Genomic DNA, 23,196 nt, shown 5'->3' on the forward strand with positions numbered 1-23,196 from the left:
GGAAATAGATGTTTACAGCTTGAGCAAATATTTAAGCCCCTGAAAGAGGTGTTTAGAAGTTATTTTTCAGTTCAGCAGAAATGTTCAGGTTAAAAGATGGCAATACCACTCCCCCCCTCCCCGGGGAAAAGAAAAATACAGTGTAGCTGTTTCCTTCCCAGGAACCCTGACTGACTTCACACTCATACATTAATTTATTGGTTCGGTGAAGAGTGTTACACAATGAATAAAAGCCACGTGCTCTCCTGTTAGATACTATGCAAGTTTGTGGCAATGCATCGGTGAATAGAGGGAAACCATATAAACATTTTGCACGTGAGTATTTATGTGCAGTGATGTCAGAGCAGAGTGGACAGAAGGAGCTTCTGCTCCTTCTGTCCACTGAAAGTTAATCAGACATGTGCTGCAGTGAGAATAAAACCCAGAGCAGATGGTGCAGGACTTCAAGCAGCAGAGGAAACATGTTTCTTGAGCTTATTGTGTGACCTGATGCTAATAAAGAAGCTCATGTAAAGCTAAACCAGAACAAAGGTCTGTACAAAACATTCTACATGATACTAACCACTTTTACACAGCACTACACTGTAACACCAGACATAATGTTATCTTGATGCCTTTTTTGAAATAGGTTTTAATGAAATTTTAGTTCTTCCAGCAAGCATTACGCAAAGCTAGATAAATCCTCACCACTATTTTTCACGACAAAGTGCTTTTCTATGGAACCTTTTAAGAAGAGCTAGGAAACAAATAGAGCAACATCTCGTGATAACAAGAAATGCTCGTTTTAATGAGACTTAAATCTTTGTGCCTTTTTATGAAGTAGTAATCTTTTAGAGGAATATATTTTCATATGTCATTATAAAAATATAACTGTCATCCTAACGTGTCTGACTGGCACTGATACACTTCTGTACTTTTCTACAGTAATTCTACTGATGGTTCTTTGAGACTTCCAGGAGACATCAGGCTTTGATGAAAGAATGTTTCACTTCACCTCAGCATTGAACTTAACAGGAAAATCCCAACAATATTTTCCAGATTCAGCAGTCATTTGATGGAAGAACTTATTTCTCAATCTCTGCACTGTCAACCAATAACACAGTCAGCAAAAGTATTCCAAGACTTTGAGACTCAGGAGTTTTGTAATATTACTTTCTAAGTTCTTGTGAGCTTTTATTCTGAAGCAAAGAAAATAGACGTAAAAGACGATTATACACAGAAATTTTATAGTAACAATAATCCTGAAAATAATCAGTTACACATGATCCAAAACTAGCATGAAGAGGGAACCTACCTGTGATTTATCTGTGCCTCAGTGAAACACTGTGAAGCTGGAGTGAAGCCTCCCTCTGAAGGTTCTGTCAGAAGCAGCTGAAACTCTAATCCATTAACCTCAGTTAACCCTATTAGCTGACACAGAGTGCGTATCAAACAGCGTCCCACATTTGATAACATTTTGCCACACTGCTAATGTTTTGGCACTCTCAGAGCTCGCGCTATAAGGCTTAGTTCATTGTATTAATTAGAATTTAGGTGATTAGGTGACAAGAATCAAGTTTCTGTAATTTCCTGACTTTACGCTGCATGGTAAACTCTATAAAACCTTCTATAAAAGATTTGAAAACACACTCAGCTTAGAGTACCACATTTATTTCCTTTCAAGTTTACATTTTTGTTGTTAACAGTCACTTCAAATAGATGAAACTCATCTATCGCCTGGCAGAAGTGTATCACTGCCAGGCAGTAGAACGTACTGAGTTCCAATACACTTTTATAATAAAATGCCCCCTTCTGGCAGAAAGTGGTACCTGCTTTAGTCCAACGACATGCACAGAAGAGGATGTTGGTCTTCATGGTAACTTTATGCTTTGCTGTTCCGTTTTTCTCTTATGTGAATTACTGAATTGGTGGGTTTGTAGGTTTCTTGGCACTGATGAATCTATTAAGTCACAAATTTTAACAAGGGTTGAGATCTTGGCCCTTTCATTCACCTGATATTATGCAGTTTAATCCATCCAAAACCTATCTGGGTGGTCATTATCCTATTGAAACACCCAACTGTGTCCAAATATAAACCGCCAAGTTGATTCAAGATGACGCTGAGGAAGTTTTGGATAGTGACAAACTAGCTACACTCTATAATAACTGCCATCAATGGGATCCTATAACCTTCAGAACCATATTAAAAGATTTCAGCCATAATTCTGAAATTATTAAAACCTAAAACTTTTACATAATCATGTTACCTCTATCAGAAAAAGACATTAATTTCTGAAACCTAATTAAAGGTATACAACAGGACATGTAAACCTCTGAGGAGAATGGCTTGTTCCCAGTCAGGTCTGCAGGCCAGGTTCAAAACCAGCAAAACCAGACACCGTTCATCTCTCTTTCTAATCCAGCCACTTTGAGCACCAGGGTTCAATTGTTTTATTTTTAATTTGCAAAAACTTAAAATTTAGAGTTTACTTCCACTTAGCCATGACTCAAACTGACAAATACATTGTTTTCATTTAGCTATATTTTCAAATGCATAGGCTGGCAAAAAGGAAAATGAACATTGTTGTTTTGAAATATCGCTCCAAAGCCACCAGCCTGTCCCACTCCACAGCTGAGTGAAAATGGAATTGGCAGACATTTTACACTAGATGTCCCCCCTCCACAAAAATATCAAACTACATGTCCAAAATACACATTTTGGTGTATAAAAAAGCCAAACCCATCTCAAGGATGACTGCAACATTAAATTAGAATCCACATAATGAAAATACCATCTTTAAAGAAGACGGGTTCGCTATAAAGTGAGTTCATTGTCTGATCCAGCTGACTGGATGTGAGTCAGAGGCCGTCAGGATCAGCAGCCTGCAGGGCCGAGGCCCAGTTCTGGTCAGACGGAGAGTCAGGCAGTACCCAGCCCTGAGGAACCCCGGATCCATCAGGATGATCTGCTGCCGCCAGGAACACGTCCCAGTCTCTCCTGAAACAACAGCACACCTTATCAGGACCTTCTGTCAACACAGAGCTCACAATTTCTGCTAATGGAAAACAAAAAAAAACAAAAAAAAACAGCTTCGCTAAGACTGGATGGTGTTCAGTCACCTTGGTAGCAAAAAACTCAAACCAACCAGTTAATTCGTTCCACATCTAAAGACCAGAGCAGGCCCAAGGCAAGGCTCATCAAGACTCTGCTTAGGGCCCACACACCACGCACCAAGAAAACCTTTTCTGTATTATCTGTATAGTTGCTATACTTTATAGTCTACTGCCACAATTGGTGAAATATATAACTTGTTTACTGTAGTGTTTATCAGTTGATGTTACTTTTAAATAAATAGTATTACGGTTAAATAACTACGCATTTCAAAATCCTTTTTTTTTTTCAGTTTGCTACTCTTGTAAGGTTAAAACCAATAGCCATAATAACACTGGACATACAGAATGGCTTTAGGAATGACAAAGCATCTGGTGTTGATCAGATGCTTTGTCATCTGGTCAACACCACATTGATAAAGCATCAATGTGGTGTTGATGCTGGTGCAGACCAACCTGATGTGTATGAGCGCCTGCAGGGAGTGCTCTGCCTGGCTGTAGTAGTCAGTGAAGGGCTCCAGGATGCTATCAGCTGGAGGCTCATCTGCAAGACAAACACAGCCATCAGGAGGAGGATGATGAAGATCCAGAGCCAACCTGGAGGAATCTAACAGCCTGGCTGGAAAAGCTGCTACCTCCAAACAACATGGAGTCCACCCTACGCTTCCTCTCCAGCTGCCGCTGCCTCTCCTTCCTGATTTGCCTCTCCTGCTCCCTCCTCCGCTCCTCCTGCTGCTCTCCTTCCAGCATCACCATCAGAGCCTTCTCCTCGGCCGAGTACAGCTCCGTCCTCCTCTTCATCACACCCCTCAGCTGCTCCAGCTGACCGCTGAACGCCTCGTCACACTGCAGCTCTGTGCCGATCCCTTTAAACAACACGGCTTACAGAGTTATGGCTGTGCTTGCAGCTCTGTAGTCAGCTCATTAGAACAGCAGAAGTTATGCTGAGTTAGCCTTTAAGCCACTTGATCCAGAATGTCATCATCAAAGAAGAATTTTGGAAATGTTTTGATTTTTTGCTTCAGAGCCTAAAAGAGTCTGCTGATCTGGAGGAACAAACCATCTCTGCTTTTATTTATTTATTTTTACTTTTTTAAAATTCTGAACAATATAATAAGACATACTTCATAGCATAAAAGGGAAATTTAATATAACTGAACAGAAAAGTAAATAAAGGATGATTCAAATATAAAACAAGCAACTTAGTATAAAGAGTAAAAATCATCACAACTTTCAGTTGTTAAAGTGAATTAATGGTATATGATATTAATGACTGAGACAATTTAGTGCTTCCTTAAACGCCTCCTTCGCTAGAGGACCCAAATTTGGGTCCTCGGCGCTTGCCGCAACAAGATCAGTTGAAAACACATGCTATACATTTATCAATATAGGGATATTGCATATCCACGTATCAGGAAAAAGCTCTTCTAAATGATAGAAACAATATTTTCTACCTCAACAACACCCAGCTTAAACACTAAGCAGCTTGATGAAAAGAAACACAATTAGATGCTAACGAGGGTAACGAGGCATAACAGGTAAATCCGCGTTTCCCCATCGTAACACTGTACACCGGTAAAAAACGCAACAATGAAAGAGTGACGAGGCCCAATACCCACAAACTATTTATCAGAGTAAAGCCGAAGCTCTGCCGTTTCCAACAATACCAGAGTCACCACGCTACGTGCAAAACTAAAGAAGAAAAAAGAAATAGCTAATTTCACGAAGCTAAAAACATAAATTCAGTCCTACCTTTGCCGTTTCGTGGTCATAATCGTTATTAGAGTAAATATTTCCACTTGGTTCGATAATCCATTTTCCCTGCGTCCATCTCACATTGTTTTCGGCTCTGCCCAGAGCCTCTTCCGTCTCCTAGCTACCATATACAAAATCTAGAGGCGAACTCAGTCAATGTACGCCACACATAGACATAATATAAGGATATATATTATATATATTATGCTTATATTATGTCTATGACGCCACATGCGTTTTCCTCGCTGTAATTAGTGAATGGCTTTAGGTTCCGTATTAATGTCAACGCCCTCGGATTCTATTGGCTCTGACAGTTCAAAAGACATGTCAATCATCAAAATTGGCCAATGGGTTCCCGAGAAACTGCCCAGCGTAATTTTGAATGTTTGAATGGAGAACTGCATGATTTTACGCGCAGTGCATTGTTATTGTAATGTAATTGTGAGATATATTAGTTTTTTCCTGTGATCATATCATTTTGACAAATTAGTTTTCATTGCTATTTGCATTTTCATTGTTATATAATTATATTTGAAATGTTATTATGAGTTAATCTGTTCCATTTTCAGACTATTACAATTTGTCTATTTTTTTCTCTTTTTATGAATGAATGCAATGTGGATTTTTAAAAGGAACCTCCAAAAACAATTAGATGTAATTACTTATCTATGATAAATAATCATTTATTATATGATAAGAATAATTGATTGAAACAGAACCTACAGGAAAAAAACTGAGAGTTCAAATGGCACAAATTGTGCCAAAATGGCTAATTTGGAAGGTCCACCTAGATTTTTATCAAGTAGTACCTCTCTAAAACTCATATGATTAACTTTTTTTTTTCATGAAACTTGGCACAATAAAAGGTCAGACTGTGTACCGTTGTTTACTACATGTTTTGGATTTCATCTGCATTGCTTTGAAAGGAATCTTAATATATTGAACTGTTTTTTAGGCGGAAATAGATTTTTTTTCTTAATTTCTGCTGTGTATCATATTAATTTACTTTCCTCAGTAACAGACAGGGTGCTTTTTAGAGGTGTAACATGTTCACTAGGGTCGTGCCTTTGTTTTGATATCAAAACAATTAAAATAAACTCTGTAGTTCTTGAGATACATTCAATTCATTTTGGGCATGTTATTTTCAGCCATATTTCTCAAAAACAGGCCATGAGTCTGAGAAGTTTTAAATACAATAATATCAATTTAAAAAAAGAACTGTTGGAACTGGGGGTGCATTATAAAACAACATAAAAATGTAGTTAGAATATTAACTTATTATTGCAGTTTGATTCTTGGTCCCTGCTACAAGACCAACTTCTACTAGATCAACAGTTTACAGTGGAAGAAGTAAAGATTCTTATTTAAGATCCAGCTTTGAAAATGTTTCCAAAAAACATTTATGACAAGAAGTGGTATTATGTTAAAGTTTATGGATGGTTTTGAAATGGAGATTATTTTGCAGGAGAGTAACTACGGTAACACCCAAATCAACTTTTGTTATGCTGATAAAATGTCTAAATGTTATTTATGCTTCTATCTTTACAATCATAAATATAGAGCCATAAATATGGTTGTGTGAACTTGAACATTTTCATGTAAATTTGCTTAGTTCTGCATTATTTTGCCTAAAACAGTCTCACTGCAGTTTAACGGTGCAAAAACCTAAAACAAAATTTCCAATATTACAGAACCTGTTCATGAAAGTCCGAGTTTTATCACATATATATTCAACGATATCTTTAAAGATCTGACATGGAAAATGAAAGCAGACTTTTGTACTTTTTTACAACCATCTGAGTTTGATGGAACCAATTGGTTTAGAACCAATCAGATTTAAACCTCCACAGATTTAATTACATCACTCCACCTAATGGCATCTAGTTTCCAAATAAAATTACAGCTGACCTGACTTATTTTTTTGATCATTTGATCAGATAAATATGAGGACTAATCTGGGTAAGTAAGCTGAGACAAAAGTTCTATTTTAGGGAGTAGAAACCATTAAAAACTTAGATAAATTTGGAGCAGAATGTTGAGAACAACTTCACTTTTATCCATTTTGGATATTTCTCTTGTCTTTCATATGAATAATTCCTGATACTTCACTTCTTTTCTAACTGGCTCATGAAAAAAGAGTCTGGGGAATGATTGTGAAGGATTGTCCCTCTGCAGATCTCAGATTTGTGCCGTCTCTTAAAAACTGGCTCTGTCATCTGCTAGCTGACTTACTACTAGTGAGTTTCCATCACATTTTAACGGTTCAACAACTGAATTATTTCTGAGAAAAATGGCTTAAACTTCTGTCCCAAATAAACAGCAGAACAGCATTAACCCGACCTTTCCTGGACGCTGCCTCCTTCCTGAGCTGGCGTAGCTTCTCCAGAGATCTCATTATGTCCTGCATCCTCTTCACATCGGCCTGCTTCCTCCTCACCTCACACAGGACGGCATCTGCAGACAGCTTCAGCTCCTGCTCCTGAGAACCAAAGGCATTCAGAAAAACCCTCATCTTCATCCTTCTCTACATAAACATCTTCATCCTTCTCTACATAAAGTATTACCTTCTTCTTTTCTTCTACTTTTTGTATCTGTCTCATCCTCCATTTGTCTATGGAGGCCTCTTTCTCAGTGGTGAGTTCTTCTGCCAGCATCTGCTCCACCTGCCGGTCCTTCTTGGCCCTCAGGCCTCGGGCCCTCCTCTCCGCTATGCGGGCCACTTTAACTTTAAGTAGATCTAAATTCTGGGAGTCAGTGAGTTTCTGAACTTTGGCCTGAACTTCTCTCTTTATGTGCAAAGCCATCTGATAGGACTCAGACCAGTCGCTGTCTGAGTGAAGATTGTGCTGGAGAGAGAGACAGAGCTCCTTCAGCCGGGAGAGCAGCCGAGCTGCGCCGTAGAGAGCCTCTTTGAAGACGGGGACAGAGCCGAGGTCTGACCGCTGCTCCTGCGGGTTGTCGGGAGGTCTACTTCGGCTCTGGAGGAACCGGGTTAACCACTGCTGGTCCTGCCACCTCAGCAGCTCCTCCTCATCCTCTGGGTGTGCTGCAGTTTCCCAGCTGCTTTCCCGCTGCAGAGAATGAGGCTGTGGGGGGCCCGATGAGCCCCGGTAGGGGAGGCCTCCATCGCGATAGTCCTCCCGCTGCCTGAGTCCGCAGTCTGCCAGGAAAGGAGCGGCGCCGAGCTGCTGGAACGCAGCCTGAAACGTAGGGACTGCAGGGCTACGGAGCGTGTTTCCAGGGGCGGGAGGCGTCATTCCCGGGAAGTGTCCCGGAGGAGGACAGACAAAATTAGGCGGAGGGACAGATGGGTCGAATCCATAAGGAAGGGGACACTGAGATGTACCGAAACCTGCTCCCCCAGAAGGAGGTGCGGGGAAGTTAGCCGTAGGAGGAATCCATGGTGGAGCGGTGTGGTTTGGCTGCTCGGAGGCGGGCTGTTGTATCCCTCCTTCGAAGACATGATGAAGATGGGGAGCATCTGCCTGTCCGCGCTGATATGAACCATCCATGCTGACTGACCATTACTACCTTCATACAGCCATGATTATCCGCTTCTTCTGTTGCCGATTGGCGGCAGACAAACTAGCTTTTGGTGCATTTACTGCCACCGTCTGGACTGCAGTGTAGCAGAACATTTTCCAAAATCCTTTTTTGTTGGACAGTGAAGCGCTCCAGAGCAATAGAGGGCGGTATAACATCAGCCCTGTCAAACTAACACAAAAAAGGCAAAATGAAGTTTGAAGCATAGACATAATAACTTTTATTATGTCTTGAAGTACTGTTCATTTTTGTTTAACAGACGTAGTTAGATTTCTGATGGCTTTCAAAGATGGCCACATGCAAATACTAGAAAAGTTTGTTGCATTCAGTGACATCAGAATATCTGAGCGTTTAAAATTAAAAAAATGTGAAACGTGTTTTTCGTAAATATGTGGACTTATACGTCTTCCAGTTTCTTCAGGTAGCGCCAGTTATAAATTAATGCCACATACATGAAGTGAATTTCAAACATAACCGGGTTGCTCCCGGTTTGGACATTTTATGTAAAAAAAAAGAAAAAAGAAGAAGCTAGAGACGAAATATAAATGTAAATGTAATGGTTCTGTTAGTTCTAAAATATTGCAATACGTGTGGCAGTTGTAATCGTTTAATAGAACTGCAACACAGCCGAAAATATTTTGATTTTAAATAGCAAAACAAGGAAGATAATATTCCGTGGTTGGTTGATGCAGCCAAAAAAAACTATGTTTTCCGACTTCCGGTCGTATCTAAACGCACCTTTTTGCGTGAGTCGCGGTAGACGCTTTGCGGAAGTAGGTAAAAAAGAGTCATAAGACCATAAGACCAGCCTGAAGATACAAAAAACATGCAACCGTGACATGGATGAACACCCCCGGGCACCGTGACTCACCGCCACCCGCAGCAGGACGGCAGCAGTGGCGTGAAGTGGCGACTCGACCCCTTTGAATTTGTGAGCAGCGTTAGCAGCTAGTAGCGGGTTTTGTTCGCTGGCTGTTCGGAGGAGAGGGAGCGCTTTCCGAGCTGATTCAGTCCCGCCTGCATGTGACAGCTCAGATGGAGGAGATCAAAGTGTCTCCTGACTACAACTGGTTCAGAAGCACAGTACCCCTGAAGAGAGTAAGTACACCCACCTCCTGGTGTTTAGATCCATCAAGTTATCCGGAGACAGCATTGGAAGGTTGATTAAACACTCATGTTTTTTGTATTATGAAGCATAACTGCTTCATAATATGTTTATGTTTTAGCATCCATCTGAATAATGTGCAGTTGCGCCACTGCTCCCAGGCTAAATGCGTATTTCAGAGCTCTAGGTATAATTGATCAGTATATAGGCAATAGGCTGCTATATGTCAGTGTACGTGCAAGTTGCTTAAACCAGAGGCTTGCCATGATTTGATTAAAACATTTGGAAATGTCTGCATTTGAATATTAAAATGGAAGTGTTATGTAAAATCTAGTTTCACATCATATTATAATACTCCCTCATCATAAACATACCTAGAGTATTGCTTTGATTCTTTCATGTATGCTTGGAAAATCCTTTTATCTCCCGTGGCAACCATTCAGGGGTGCCTAAACTCTTCCTCTCACAAAGCCCCGCCTATTTCCACAAAGCTCCTCCTTGAAGCTGTAATCTCCAGCAGAGCCTTTCCTCCCCCTGCTCCTCCAGACAAGTGGAAGCAGCAATTAGCAAACACCTGGTGTAACTGCAAATCTTGTGAGCTCATCAAATCAACTACTTCTGAGTCCAATGCTCCTAAGAATAATTGTACAATGGAGGAGCATTATTGTGATGACGTGCTGAAGATGGAATGGTCCCTCCACAGCGACATAGTCTGCCTGATCTGAGACCTTTTCGATCAGGCAGAGGTCGACCTGTTTGCCACAGAGGAGTCAACCTTTGTCCTCTATGGTTTTCCCTTACAGGGGCTGCAGGTGCACTGGTCCAGGACGCCTTGGCCCAGGGTCCTCTATATGCCTTTCCACCCCTTTCCCTGATTTGGCCGACTCTTCGGAGAGTCCTCAAGGAGGGCCAAAGGATTGGCTGGCACGGCCATGCTTCCTACTTCTGTGGAATCTGGGTCACGGGGTCCCATTGTGTCTTCCGACCAAGAGGAATTTACTGTCTCAGTTGGGGGGTTGGATATGGCATCCTCATCCTCAATGCCTCCGGCTGTGGGTGTGGCCACTGGGAGGCTTGAATAGCAACTGACTGGGTATTCAGGTCCCGCCAGGCACCTCAACTCGTCAACAATATGGAAACAGATGGCGTCTGTTTTCCCTTTGGTGTTCTGCCCGTATTGATGATCCAGTCGCCAGTGTGGTACACACTATTTTGGAGTCTTTTCGGTCTCTTCTTGATAAGGGCCGCTCTCCTTCGACACTTAAGATATATGTAGTGGCTATATCATCTAGTCATGCTGACCTTGATGGCTGTACAGTGGGGACCCATAATCTGGTTTCTCTTTGTTTTGTGTGGTGTTCGTAGACTGCACCTGCCAATGGTTCCGCGAGCACGTGTTTGGGACCCGTCCTTGCTCCTCAGTGCTTTATGGCACCCTCCATTTGAGCCTTTGGTTTAAGTGGACCTCAAGTGGTTGTCGTGCAAGACTGCCTTTTGTTGGCTATTGTCTCAGCTAAGAAAACTACATGCCTTCTATCAGCCCATCATGTCTCAGATGGAGCTCAGATGGTTATGATGATATATTGTGGCCAAACCCAGCATTTGTCCCTAAAGTGTTTTCTCATTCTCCTTGTAACCAACCATTGGGATTGGTGCGTTTTCAGCCTACGTCAGGGTAAGCTGGTGATAGATCTGAATTGCTGTGCTCAGTGAGGCCACTGGCGGCATATATTGCAGCCACTGCTGCTATAAGATGCTCAGACCAACTGTTCTTGTGTTATGGGGGCCCTAGATTAGGTTGTTCTCTGTCCTCTGTCTCTCCTATTGTGGATGTCATCTGTCACACCTACACTGCAGGACGCCGGCCCGGCCAGTCAGCGTGAAGGCACACTCTCCCAGGAGTGTCCACTTCCTGGGCAGCCTTGAGAGGAGTTCCACTGGAAGCTATGTGCTGCTGCATCATGGGCTTCTCTGAGCACGTTCACTAGATTATACGATGTGAATGTGGCCTCCTCTCATCCTCTAGACCAGGTTCTTTTACAAGGGTCCTCTGGGCCTCCTTAGTGAGGTTTGTGCTCAGGACATCGCTGGTATTAGTCATTCAGTGCTTTCAGCACCGCCCTCTGGCGGTCAGTAGGGATGAAATAGAACGAAAGTTACGAATGTAACTACGGTTCTATGAATCCCGGATGACCGCCAGAGATTCTCTGTCACTCAGAATCCTTGCATTTCGCGAGAAGATTCTGTAGGAACAGAGCATCGGATGACGTCATGCTATATAGCCTCTGATTGATCATCCGATAGGTCACAGGTGTGACTCTGTTGATATTATTGCTCGAACGGCGCATGCACGAAGGGAACATTCAGTGCTTTCAGCACCGCCCTCTGGCGGTCATCCGGGATTCATAGAACCGTAGTTACATTCGTAACTTTCGATTTAATTAAATGCTGCTAATGTGGCTTTAGTAGCTCTTCCATTTCGTGTCTGTTGAGTTTTTAATAAGCATCACAGAAACTATTCTGGTTGGTCGAGTTTATGGGACGAGTTTCTCACATCTCAGTGCGGCCGCGAGTATTAACTCTAAGTAGACAACGCATCTGATATGGTTTGATGCATCGTGTAACCGGAAAAATAATACTACTAATAATAATAAAATGATATAAAATCAGCGTGATGCATGACTCCGAGGAGAGCGCAAAAGCTCCTCACCGGGCTGAACCTGCATGATCAGGTTAGCGCTGCTCGTTATCCACAAACTCTCCGGCCAACCGGGACCACAGACATAAACTTTACAGGGAAGACAGACACAGAGCCACACACTAGGCAGCGTGTTGAGATGTAAACGCCGCATAATTGTTCGTTCACAAAGATAAATCATTCTCGCCGCTCCACAACGCGCATCTCTGAATTCGCTACAAGTTATTCTTGCAGTTCACATTGAGCTGCGCCACCAGAGCTAACGCGGCGGGTTTTAAACTCTTACCTACAGTTCTCCAAAGGATCATAATTCCTCACAGTAAGTTGATGTAAATATCCATACAGGTCAGCCTGTGTCCAGTTTGAGTGAAAGGAGGCGTGGGCGATCCCGCTGACATAAAGCAGCGGCAGCGTGCGAGGCAAAGCGCAGAGGCGCCAGCGGTGTGATTGGTCCGCACGCTGTCGGGTTTAAATGCATAAACTATAAACCTATCTATTATAAACCTATCCTTTAGGATAAATCTGCTCTGCTAGTGAAATGCTAAGAGCAAAAGAAACGCTTGCAGCCCAGCTTTAAAAAAAAAACAATTTTTTTAAAATTTTTTTCCCCCTAGAAACGTAAACAAGCAACGCTTAGCCTGGCGGCGGGGCTAGTAAAGCATGGCGGGCCGCCATGCTTTACTAGCCCCAGGGGAAACCCTGTAGAAGTGTGAGTTGAAAGTAAGTTCATAGTTTGAGAATGTCACCTGCTATTCTGATATAATAAACTTGAACAACTGAAATGTTCCTCAGCTGATGTATGTCGATCTAAAGCCAGACGTGTAGTCAAACCCTCCCAAACATTGTGCTCCGAGCCCAACCAACTCTGAGCAGCTCAGCTGCTAAAACCTTCCTTTTTTAAGAGCTACAACGTAAATCCTGCTGATCTGGGACTGGACTTTGACTAGTCCACTAACCTTCTCCTGTTGGATTAAGCACAGCCATTTATTCAGTAGTTTTACACTGTACTCCAGGCCACTGTCAGTGTTAAATAATCAGCCACTCACTCCATGTCGCTGCGGTTCCACTCAGATGTGAGGTTCTCACAGTGACTCTGTGTTGAGCTGTGGTGCATCAGCAGCTTATCAGGAGTGGATTGTTTGCTAATCAAAGAATCTATTTGGCCTCACCGGTGGAAACTCGCTGCTTTCTGCCCTGAATGAGGACTGAAGGTGTTTGTCCAGCAGCACTGAGCTCATTCAGTCATGGTCACATGATTCCACTCAGAGGGGCCTTTGGATCACACTCTGCTCACTATCACATGTTGCATCTAAGCTGTGAGAGAGGCATGATTTTCACTGGAAAATCTGAAGGTAAGCATCAATGTGGTATGAGGGTTTTTTCTGAATATTGTGAGGAAATGTTAAAATATCAAAGTCTAGCTGCAATTTTTGAACATGTCGTATTTATAAAAGAAAATGTAAAGCTGCCCTGTGTCATTTTTAAGATTGTACACATCAGGCCACAATATCTGAAACATCTGAGGTGTCCTGTTGATGTATGTCATAAATTCAAACAAGAGAATGTGTCCAAACAAACCTGTATGAAAGAGTGAACACATTAATCCAAGCATCTTTACTTTATGGGCTGAAGTGTGGAGAAAGGAATATAAGCTTTCTCTTTTGATACACTCTCAGTTCAGTTCAATGAGGGAGTTCCAGTCTTCTTTTTCAACATGTCTCCATTCTCTTTTTGCATGACCCAATATCATCTCCACACATGAAGAAAAGAGAGGAGAATCTGTTTAGAGATGGTCCTTATGAAGCAAGAGGCTGTTAACAGGAGAATCAGACTGTCCTGTTTTTGTTTTATTGCACCGACATGGACTGGCACGCTGTTGCTGGAAGAGAGCATGGGAAGGGAAGAGACTGAGGCATTTGAACCTGTAAACCTGTAAACTTGTTTATTGGCATGACTATACTGTGAACACAGAGGCACTCGGGGGGCGGGGGGGGCTTGACAGAACACTGGAAAACTAGTTTAACCAAGTCGCTCACTTGAACCACTGACTAGTAATTGTCTTGAAGTTGATATCGGGACAATAAATGAGTGTATTCTTCATGAAGCCACCAATCTCTCACTATGACACTTTATGATCTGTTTATAACCATCTGTTTACAAAAGTGCACTGTGCATTGATCAAGGATACCTCACCTCCAGGTTGGTTAGATGCACATCACTTATTTTGTACAATGAATAAAAATGCTTCTCATGTTAATCCTGGGGTGAGCCTCTAAATGCTCTGTTACATCTGACAAACTCTAGAGGGACTTTAATCAGTCCCACTGCTACATCCAGGATTCTACAATGTTTTTTGTAATTGTTGCAGCCTAAAATGACTGTTTTTTGAGAAACCTTTTTTTAAAAAAAAAAATAGCAGTCAAAGTTACACATTTTAAAAATCTTTATTTTTGCCATACAATAGTCTTACAAAAAGATGGATAAAAATGTTGCTGCGGTAAGCTGTTTCTTCATTTTAAGAGAAAAATAAAATGTGTTTTGAAAGGAAAAGCCCAATTTGTGCTTAAGTCAACGAGCAAGACACCAAGATACTTACGTGAACAGCCTTGATGATATTTTCAGTGAAGGTTCTGTTGCTAAGATCTCCAGAGTGGTGGGCAGAATAACCCCTCAGTGTCTTGCTCTCCAAAACCAACTGCATGTCTGAGCACAGTTCCAGGAACGCTGCTGTAAACTTCCCCAGGGAGGTTTACAGCAGCCTCCTGACTAAGGTTGTGTAATTTTATTGGTTCTACAATATTTATCAAATTTATTTTACTCAGAAAGTATCCATTTTTCATCCCCGAGTATTGATACATTAAATCCTACTTTGAATTTTATTTCAAATCCACAGGAATTAAATGACAGCTATCACAGATGACATTCTTTACCCAGTTGCACATGTACATTAAAAATGGCATGTTACACAACCAGTGTACAATTACAACCAATTGTAAACAACCAGTTACAATTAAATAATGAAATTAAATAGATAAATTACATTATCTAATATAAGTACATAAGACAAAAAAGGTTCCTTTTATGCATAACTAAATACACAATTAACATTTAAACCAAGTAAATGTATAACAAAAACATTTATTACACCATTAGTTCAATTAATTCAATCCAAATCTGTGCAACAGTCACAAAATGTTATCAAAATCACTCTGTCCCTCTAAAATCTCTCAGAAAATCTTACAAATGTAGCGAATTGCATCAAATGCTGAATATCGTGATATACATCGTATTGTAGGAATATCACATATCATATTGTGAGAATATCACATATCATACTGCATCGTGAGATTAGTGTACCTACTCCTTACGAAGAGTAGGTTAGAAAGATGAAATCTGATACCGTCTCTTATGTTTAGTGTTGGTTTTTCATATTTAACACAGATGACTTCTTTCATTCCTCTCAAACCACCTGTATTCCTGTGTGAAATGTCCACATTGCTGTCTTCAAGAAATTGTCCCTAAGATGTAAGTGAAGTGCTGGTTCTTCTGTGTTGGGCTGTTCTTTTGTATAGCTGCTGTGTAGTTTCTCCAGCATAGAGGTTTAAACACTACTTACTGGACCGGGCCCCACCGCTGAGTTTGTGTTTGGGTGTTTTGTCCTTCGGGTGAACTACTTTCTTGTTGAGGGTGGTGTTAGTTTTTAAATGCACTGGTACATTGTGCTTAGAAAGTGCCATGGTTTGGCCACTTTCAACAAAACCTGAACATTGAGCTCAATAGAGGGAAAAACCAGTAACTCCTGTGTCCTAACTGTCTCATCAGTAACCTCACTAACCTTATTATTGTGAGTGTTCTTTAACTTTTAAACCTATTTGGACTCCCATATGTTCAGAACTGAAGAAGTCTTTTTGAAGAGAGGAAAAACTTTATTAATAATCAAGAGAAAAAGTCAGTTACCACTAGGCCTGTCATGATAAAGGATAAATCAATTAATCGCACGATAAATTAAACCTATCGACCTCATTTTAATTATCGGCTTTATCTTCTCTTCCTGCCGTTTTTTCTTTCTGAATGAAAAAGGCTCAACTCCGGTGCTCTTCACTGACCCTCCCTTCCTATTTCCTTAGTGAAATGCCCAGCGCACACACTAGCGCACACTGTCGGCCCATTTTCAAAACCTGAGAGACCACCATTAGCCGACAGAAATCCTAGGTATAACGGTTCGATCGGGTTCGTCGTGCCTTGTGGTGTCCAGCCACATGACATGGGCACAAAATAATGGCTACAAGTCCAGTTAACTAATTTTAAAACCAGGCATTAATCAATGCTTTACTAGAATCTACCTGCAATGCATGTGGCTAGAGTCAGCGTAAAGTCCTGACTGAATGAAAATCATTATAACCTATTTATGTCACGTTAACGAAGAACAGCTGAAAAGTTACCGGGTTTATCAGCTGCGGTAACAATTTGGCTTCATTTCTATATTCTTTGCACGAAATGTTGAATAAATATTAATGTTTCCACATATCATCTCCAATGTCTGCTGGATTTTGGGTTGCGCCGTGTCAGCTGTTTGGGATTCCCCTCGTTATTTCCCCTCAGAAAGCACGGAGGAGAATCCGCGCTTCCTGATTGGTTACCTGTCACATTCAGCGTTAAGCTCCCAGTCGAGGAAAACCGCTGATTTAGATCGGAGCGGCCACGACTATCTACATCACACTACGGGATGATCGGTTACGAAATCACCAGCGACAATCTTAGATCGGCCAACATTCTAAGATTATCATAAGGGGAAAATAGGGGCAAAAAATCGTGTAGTGTGAACTATTGCATTAGGTAGTCGGATGTGCCCATCTTCTCTATTTAAATCTAGTGATTACTGAAGGGCAATATAGTATACAGACTTCATAATCTGCACTCTTTTGGTTGAATGCAGTATTTATTTCCACTTTGGCTTTATGTTGTTTAGTTTTTATTAAAGTACGTTTTTTGTTAATTGAGACTGAGAGTCCATTTTATTTTTGTTTTTGGTTGTTTTGTTTATTTAGTTTATCAGTTCCAGTGTTATGTGTTCTTTTGAAAATAAAATGTATGTATCTATGGCAGAAAATTGAATGCATTATTACGTCATTTCCATTAAATCAGTGTCAAAAGGTCTTGAAACAATATTATCGTTTATCGCAATAATTTTTTAGACAATTAATCGCTCAGCAAAATTTGTTATCGTGACAGGCCTAGTTACCACCTGCTGAAGCTAGCCATCTCAAACTGCAGTTCTCGAAGGCCAGAGTCCTGCAACTTTTAGATGTGTGCATCGTCCTACACACTGGAATTAAATGGTAAAACTTCCTCACCCTCGAACTTGACTTCATGCTGATGAGCCAATCAGAGCTAGGTGTGCTGAAGTAGAGAGACTTCTAACAGTAGTACACTGGTCCTTCAGGACTGGAGTTTGAGACTACTGCTTTAAGCTGCCAGGACCATCATGTCTTGAAATGTGTGTACAGCAGCGACCAGGTAGAATAGTATTGCATGATGTGGTATTTTTATTATTTTTATGGGCATTTAATAAAGATTGTTTCTTTCTAATATGGTGTAATAATGTATGGTACATCATTTTTAAGACAAATGCAACCATCAGGTTACAGAACAAGTGTTTGTGTTTGTGTGCGTGCGTGCGTGTGTGTGTATGTTTTCCAGATTATTGTTGACGATGACGACAGCAAGGTGTGGTCTCTGTATGATGCCGGCCCAAAAAGTATCAGGTGTCCAATCATCTTCCTTCCCCCAGTCAGTGGGACTGCGGAGGTGTTCTTCCAGCAGGTGCAGGCCCTGACTGGCTGGGGTTACAGGGTAATCTCGGTGAGTTCACCACAGCAGGAGTGCTCATGTAATCACTGGCATCTACAAGAGGATAAATCATCTCTGCTTCACTCATATCTTACCTCTGACATTATGTAGAAATACACAAAAACGTAAACTTTTCACAGTCTAAAGTTTTAGTGTCTTGCCCAAGGATACAACGGCTAAGATGGATGGAGCTGAGGTTTGAACCAGCAACCCACTGGTTACATAACTGACCCCTGCACCGCGGTTACCATATCTTCTTACAGAGCCAATGCAGTGCAAAGCCTGTTCCTGTTCTAGATTAAGCTGTTGTGACTCTTTTCAGCCATTCCTGATGCCTCACATTTGTTTTTGTATCAAATCTCAAATTTATTGATAAGTGATCAGAAATATTGGCTGCTTACCAATATTTGTTATAATCATATGTTGTTCTGTTTTAGCTGCAGTATCCGGTATACTGGGACCTCCTGGAGTTCTGTGATGGCTTCCGGAAGCTTCTGGATCACCTTCAGCTGGACAAGGTCCAACTTTGTTTTCATAGATCCCTTGTGGCCCATTTATGTCTCCTGACGCACAATAATAAGTCCCCTTGTCTGTTACCATGTCGAGTAAAAGACAACCTCATGCTTTTAATGTGTTGTTAGGTTGCCATTGTGTTAGGCAGTATAGCCATCATAAGACAGTTCAGAGTTCATTCAGAGGAAAATAAAGGTGGACATTTTGATAATTCACATTCTCTGAAAAAACTTAAGAAGAGGCTTTGCAGTAGACAGAAGTTTTCTGTGCAGCCATCAGGGTATGTGGAGGGAGATTAACTTTATTTTTCGGTCTTCTTCTTCTCTTTGGTTCCTTGCACTAGTCATGCATGAGGTCTGCCACACCATCCCCATGATTATTGGTGGTATCGCACCTTTTGTTGTGTTTGGCTATGTATTTGGAAGCTACCTGGCCTGATATGGCTGGTTTATGTGTGTGATGTGTGTATGACATCTGTGTAACGCTGATCCCATGTCACTCTCAGGTCCACCTGTTCGGGGCGTCTTTGGGAGGATTCTTGGCTCAGAAGTTTGCAGAGTATACTCACAAGTCTCCCAGAGTGCACTCTTTGATCCTGTGTAACTCATTCAGTGACACGTCCATATTTCACCAGACATGGACTGCAAACAGGTGCCACTGACTCACTCTCACATGATGGTTTCATTTTAGAGTCTCTTCATTCATGCTGCTTTTGTGTTGCTGCCAGTTTCTGGCTCATGCCAGCTTTCCTGCTGAAGAAGATTGTCCTGGGAAACTTTGCTAAAGGACCTGTGGACCCTAAGATGGCAGATGCAATCGACTTCATGGTAGATAGGGTATGTAACCATGGATGTCAGTCAGCTTTAATAATGACATTAACAGTTGAATCCTCATGCTTGTGTTTATGTGTTAACCAGATCAGTCTGTGTTTTCCTAATACAGCTGGAGAGTCTGAGCCAAAGTGAGCTAGCTTCAAGGCTAACACTTAACTGTCAGAACTCCTACGTTGAGCCTCACAAAATAAAAGATGTTGCTGTGACCATCATAGATGTAAGTTCTGTTGGGTTTTTTTTATCTTCTTTATCTGATTCTATCCTGTGTATTCCAAGCACGTCTGACCTAGCTATGTTGTTGATGTTTAGGTGTTTGATCAGAGCGCCCTCTCACTGGAGGCCAAAGAAGAGATGTATAAACTGTATCCCAATGCTAGACGGGCACATCTGAAAACCGGAGGAAACTTCCCATATCTGTGCAGGAGCGCTGAGGTCAACCTTTACATACAGGTTGGTTCTGATTCACAATGTTTAACCCACTAATCTACAGTATTTGCATTCTCTCTGAAGTGAGGAAAGTTATTTTTTGCAACCAGAAATGGACCAACACCCTGCGTGTATTCCAGGAAGCTTTCATTGTTCTGAGTACCAAGGAAGATCTGTAACTTAGGATGCAGAGAAGGTTTTTTACTGGGAGTATTCTCAATCTTTGGGAAGCATTTTTATCACCTGCCCAACAGACAAACTTTTCTGGTCATTTACTGGATGAATTATCTGCAAATACCTCAAAGTTCATCTTGACTTTAACTGGGCTCCTGACTTAAACCCTGATCAGGCAGGAACATACCTGGACAAGCTGATTTAACAGAGTAATAGGTTCTGTTAAACTCTATTAATGTTTCAAAAATTGATCATCTTTAGTAAATATTAATCTGTCATTTATTACAAGGATCAATCTGAAAGATGAGTTTTTTGTGATCTGAGAACAATTTTCTATTTAAAGGACCGATATCTTGTGACTTTATCTATCCATCATCTTCCACCTGTGTGGGGGTTGGGTAGCAGCCCGAGCAGGGAGACCCAGACTTCCCTCTTCCCAGTCACTTGTTCCAGCTCTTCCAGGGTAATCCCAAGGCGTTCCCAGGCCATTTGAGAAATATAGTCCCCCCAGTATGTCCCGGGTCTTCCTCTGGGTCTCCTCCCAGTGGGATGTGTCTGGAACACCTCACCAGGTTAGGGAGGCATTCTAATCAGATGCCTGAGCCACCTCAACTGCCTCCTCTTGACATGGAGGAGCAGCAGCTCTACTCTGAGTCCCTCACGGATGACTGATCTTCTCAGCCTGTCTCTAAGGGAGAGCCTAGACACCTTACAGAGAAAATTCACCTTGGTCGCTTATATTAGCAATCTTGCTCTTTTGGTCTTTACCCAGAGCTTCAGAGATGTGACCGTAGATGAGGTTGGGAACATAAACCAACCAGTAAATTGAGTTTTGCCTTTTGACTCAGCTCTCTCTTCCCCACAGTGTGTCCTGGCTGCTCCATTTTTGCCTCATTCTTGAACAAGATCCCAAGGTACTTAAACTCTTGCACTTGGGGCAGGAGCTCATCTCTGACTTGCAGAAGGCAGTCTACCCTTTTCTGACTCACGACCACGTATTTGGAGGCACTGATCCTCATTGCAACCACTTCACACTTAGCTGTGAACTGCTCAAGCTAAAGATGTAAATCCGGATTTGATGAAGGCAATAGGACCATATCATCTGCAAAGAGCAGAGACATGATCCTGAGAACACCAAAACGGATCTCACCAACACCTTGGCTGCGCTTAGAAATTCTGTCCACTTATTCTGTTATGAATAGAATCAGTGACCCACCATGGGTTCCCACAATACTGTGATGGAGGGCTTTGAGTGTCCCAGTGATTCTAATAACTATGTTGTCAGGGGCTTCATGCCTCTGGCAGGGTCACCCAAGACAAACTGATTCTAGGTGAGGGATCAGACAAAGTCAACCCAAAGATGCACTTTGTCTGGGTGAGGGAGCACCAATGGAAACAGAGTGGGGTCATTGAAGAGGAGATGAGGTACCCCTTCACATGGGCTCAGCACCTGTGGGAGAGGTTAAAGGGGTCAGGTGCAATGTGGGATGGATGGTGGCCGAAGGCGGGAACCTCGGCGGTCTGATCCTCGGCTATATTTCATTTAAGATGAAATGTAATTAAGAAATTTATTCCAAAGCAGATTGTGTTTACAAGAGGACCAGACAGATTTATAAGAGTATCACATCATGTCTATGATATATTGTGACTTTTTCACAAAAGTGATGAGAGTGAATCTACTTTAGACAAAGTCCTCTTCCCTGCAGACAGAAATCTGTCCACAAAACAGTATCTATTTGATGTGATGTAAATTTTAAATTACGGTATTTTGGTTTGTACTACTTTTCAGATTCACTTGCGTCAGTTCCATGGAACCAGGTATGCTGCCATAGATCCTGCCATGGTAAGCGCAGAGGAGCTGGAGGTTCAGCGGAGCCACCTGAGCTACAATCAGGACTCTGAGGACAACCAATGAGCCGACGTTGCCCTGCAGTCTGGCTCACCAGGACACATTGATTCCTGAGCTCATTTCACACCAGGCTCCAGGGACTTTTCTGTGGAGTCTAACATTCAATCAAAAATTCAACTAAGAATGTTTTTATTTGTCAGATGAAGCAATATTTTCATATTGACGTGTGGTACATTACCGCTGCTTTGCTCTGGAAACCATACACAACACCTTGCCTTATGTGGAATGATTCTTGCACTCATAAGCTGCCTGAATGGTGTGTTCACATCTGTTTGAAAGAGAAATTGTAGTAGATTGTGCCAGCTGTTAACAGAATATTGAACACACTGGATATACAAAGATACACTGTACGTCTAAAAGTTTGCTTAATTTACCAATATGAATTTTGTTTTTTTGGAATACAGTTTTTCTTTTTGATTTCATATTTTATTGGCTTTTGTCTTTTTTTTTTCCAACAAATTTTTAGTGCTTCAAGTACTAGAAGCACCATCCGTGCAAACCTGCTCAGACAACCGGGGAGACGATGGATGTAACTGAATTTTAATGTTAAAATGAATGATCCAACTCTTTGAGTTGACCAATGTTGTCATGTCTGTTCCAAAGACATATATTCACTTTTATGTAATCTCAAAGTAAGAAAATGGTTTGAATCATAATCTCAACATGTTATGAAAATGGCAATCTTCATACGGTAGTTCCTAGTAGTAATACTTTGCAGCAAACAGGGTCCTGGATTCTGGAGTTTTTCTGCATTGATTTTGCATATCCTCCCATTGTATGCTCGTGTTCTCTTCAGGTACTCCAGCTTCTCCTGACAGTCCAAAAACATGACTGAATATGAGCTGGTGCTTGTTAGGTCTGTAAGACTGTATTGTCCTGAGAGACTCTGACCCTGGATGAGTGGGTCCATAGATATGAACAAGCTTTATGTTCATATCTATCTCAAGGACCCGACAATGACAATTGGGTCAATGACAATCAGTTGAAACTTGACATTTATGACCACTGCATAATGACATGTCCATTTTTTTTCCACAGTCTGAAGTGAAATCAGACCTACCCTTTCTTGTTTTGGGTCAGTTAGAATTACCAAAATTATTTTTATTTGCTAAATGACAACTTATTTATTAATGTCCTCAAAATCAAACATACATTTCCTCAGTCATTGCTTTTGAACTGTATTACCCAAAGGTTCTGGGTTTCTTTCCACAACCTTCCCCCAGAGGTTTGCTGGAATTCTGAACATAAAAACTTAATGGAATGAAACATCCAATTGTGAGATTTATGTGGATCCCTTCTC

The 23,196-nt window shown here is 41.5% G+C and overlaps 2 protein-coding genes across 2 annotated transcripts; one reads left to right on the forward strand and one right to left on the reverse strand.

The window, feature by feature from the left end:
* Window positions 1-1,634: 1,634 nt before the first annotated feature.
* Window positions 1,635-9,031, reverse strand: LOC106930656 (programmed cell death protein 7). The gene is made up of 5 exons (XM_015008335.2): window positions 7,410-9,031; window positions 7,186-7,324; window positions 3,726-3,956; window positions 3,547-3,634; window positions 1,635-2,977 (listed from the first exon to the last, which is right to left on the reverse strand). Exons 1-5 carry the CDS (start codon window positions 8,355-8,357, stop codon window positions 2,839-2,841), a joined length of 1,545 nt encoding a protein of 514 aa, XP_014863821.1. The 5' UTR covers window positions 8,358-9,031; the 3' UTR covers window positions 1,635-2,838.
* Window positions 9,032-9,165: 134 nt separating this feature from the next.
* Window positions 9,166-22,318, forward strand: LOC106930659 (SPG21 abhydrolase domain containing, maspardin). The gene is made up of 8 exons (XM_015008339.2): window positions 9,166-9,486; window positions 17,892-18,053; window positions 18,479-18,559; window positions 19,060-19,205; window positions 19,282-19,390; window positions 19,497-19,604; window positions 19,697-19,837; window positions 21,777-22,318. The coding sequence occupies exons 1-8, from the start codon at window positions 9,424-9,426 to the stop codon at window positions 21,900-21,902; spliced, it is 936 nt and encodes a 311-aa protein (XP_014863825.1). The 5' UTR covers window positions 9,166-9,423; the 3' UTR covers window positions 21,903-22,318.
* The last annotated feature ends 878 nt before the right edge of the window (window positions 22,319-23,196 follow it).

Source organism: Poecilia mexicana, unplaced genomic scaffold (genome assembly GCF_051168715.1).
Source record: "Poecilia mexicana isolate PSO_F unplaced genomic scaffold, ASM5116871v1 scaffold_3, whole genome shotgun sequence".
Lineage (NCBI taxonomy): Eukaryota > Metazoa > Chordata > Actinopteri > Cyprinodontiformes > Poeciliidae > Poecilia > Poecilia mexicana.

Excerpts from the sequence above, each read along its gene's own strand:
- LOC106930656 (XM_015008335.2), bottom strand. The coding sequence starts at position 8,357 with ATGGATGGTTCATATCAGCGCGGACAGGCAGATGCTCCCCATCTTCAT. Across the intron at positions 3,957-7,185 it reads GGAGGCAGCGTCCAGGAAAG|GGATCGGCACAGAGCTGCAG; the intron begins GTCGGGTTAATG and ends TGTTGTTTAAAG. Across the intron at positions 3,635-3,725 it reads GGACTCCATGTTGTTTGGAG|ATGAGCCTCCAGCTGATAGC; the intron begins GTAGCAGCTTTT and ends TTTGTCTTGCAG.
- LOC106930659 (XM_015008339.2), top strand. The coding sequence starts at position 9,424 with ATGGAGGAGATCAAAGTGTCTCCTGACTACAACTGGTTCAGAAGCACA. Across the intron at positions 9,487-17,891 it reads GCACAGTACCCCTGAAGAGA|ATTATTGTTGACGATGACGA; the intron begins GTAAGTACACCC and ends TATGTTTTCCAG. Across the intron at positions 19,391-19,496 it reads TCGACTTCATGGTAGATAGG|CTGGAGAGTCTGAGCCAAAG; the intron begins GTATGTAACCAT and ends TTCCTAATACAG.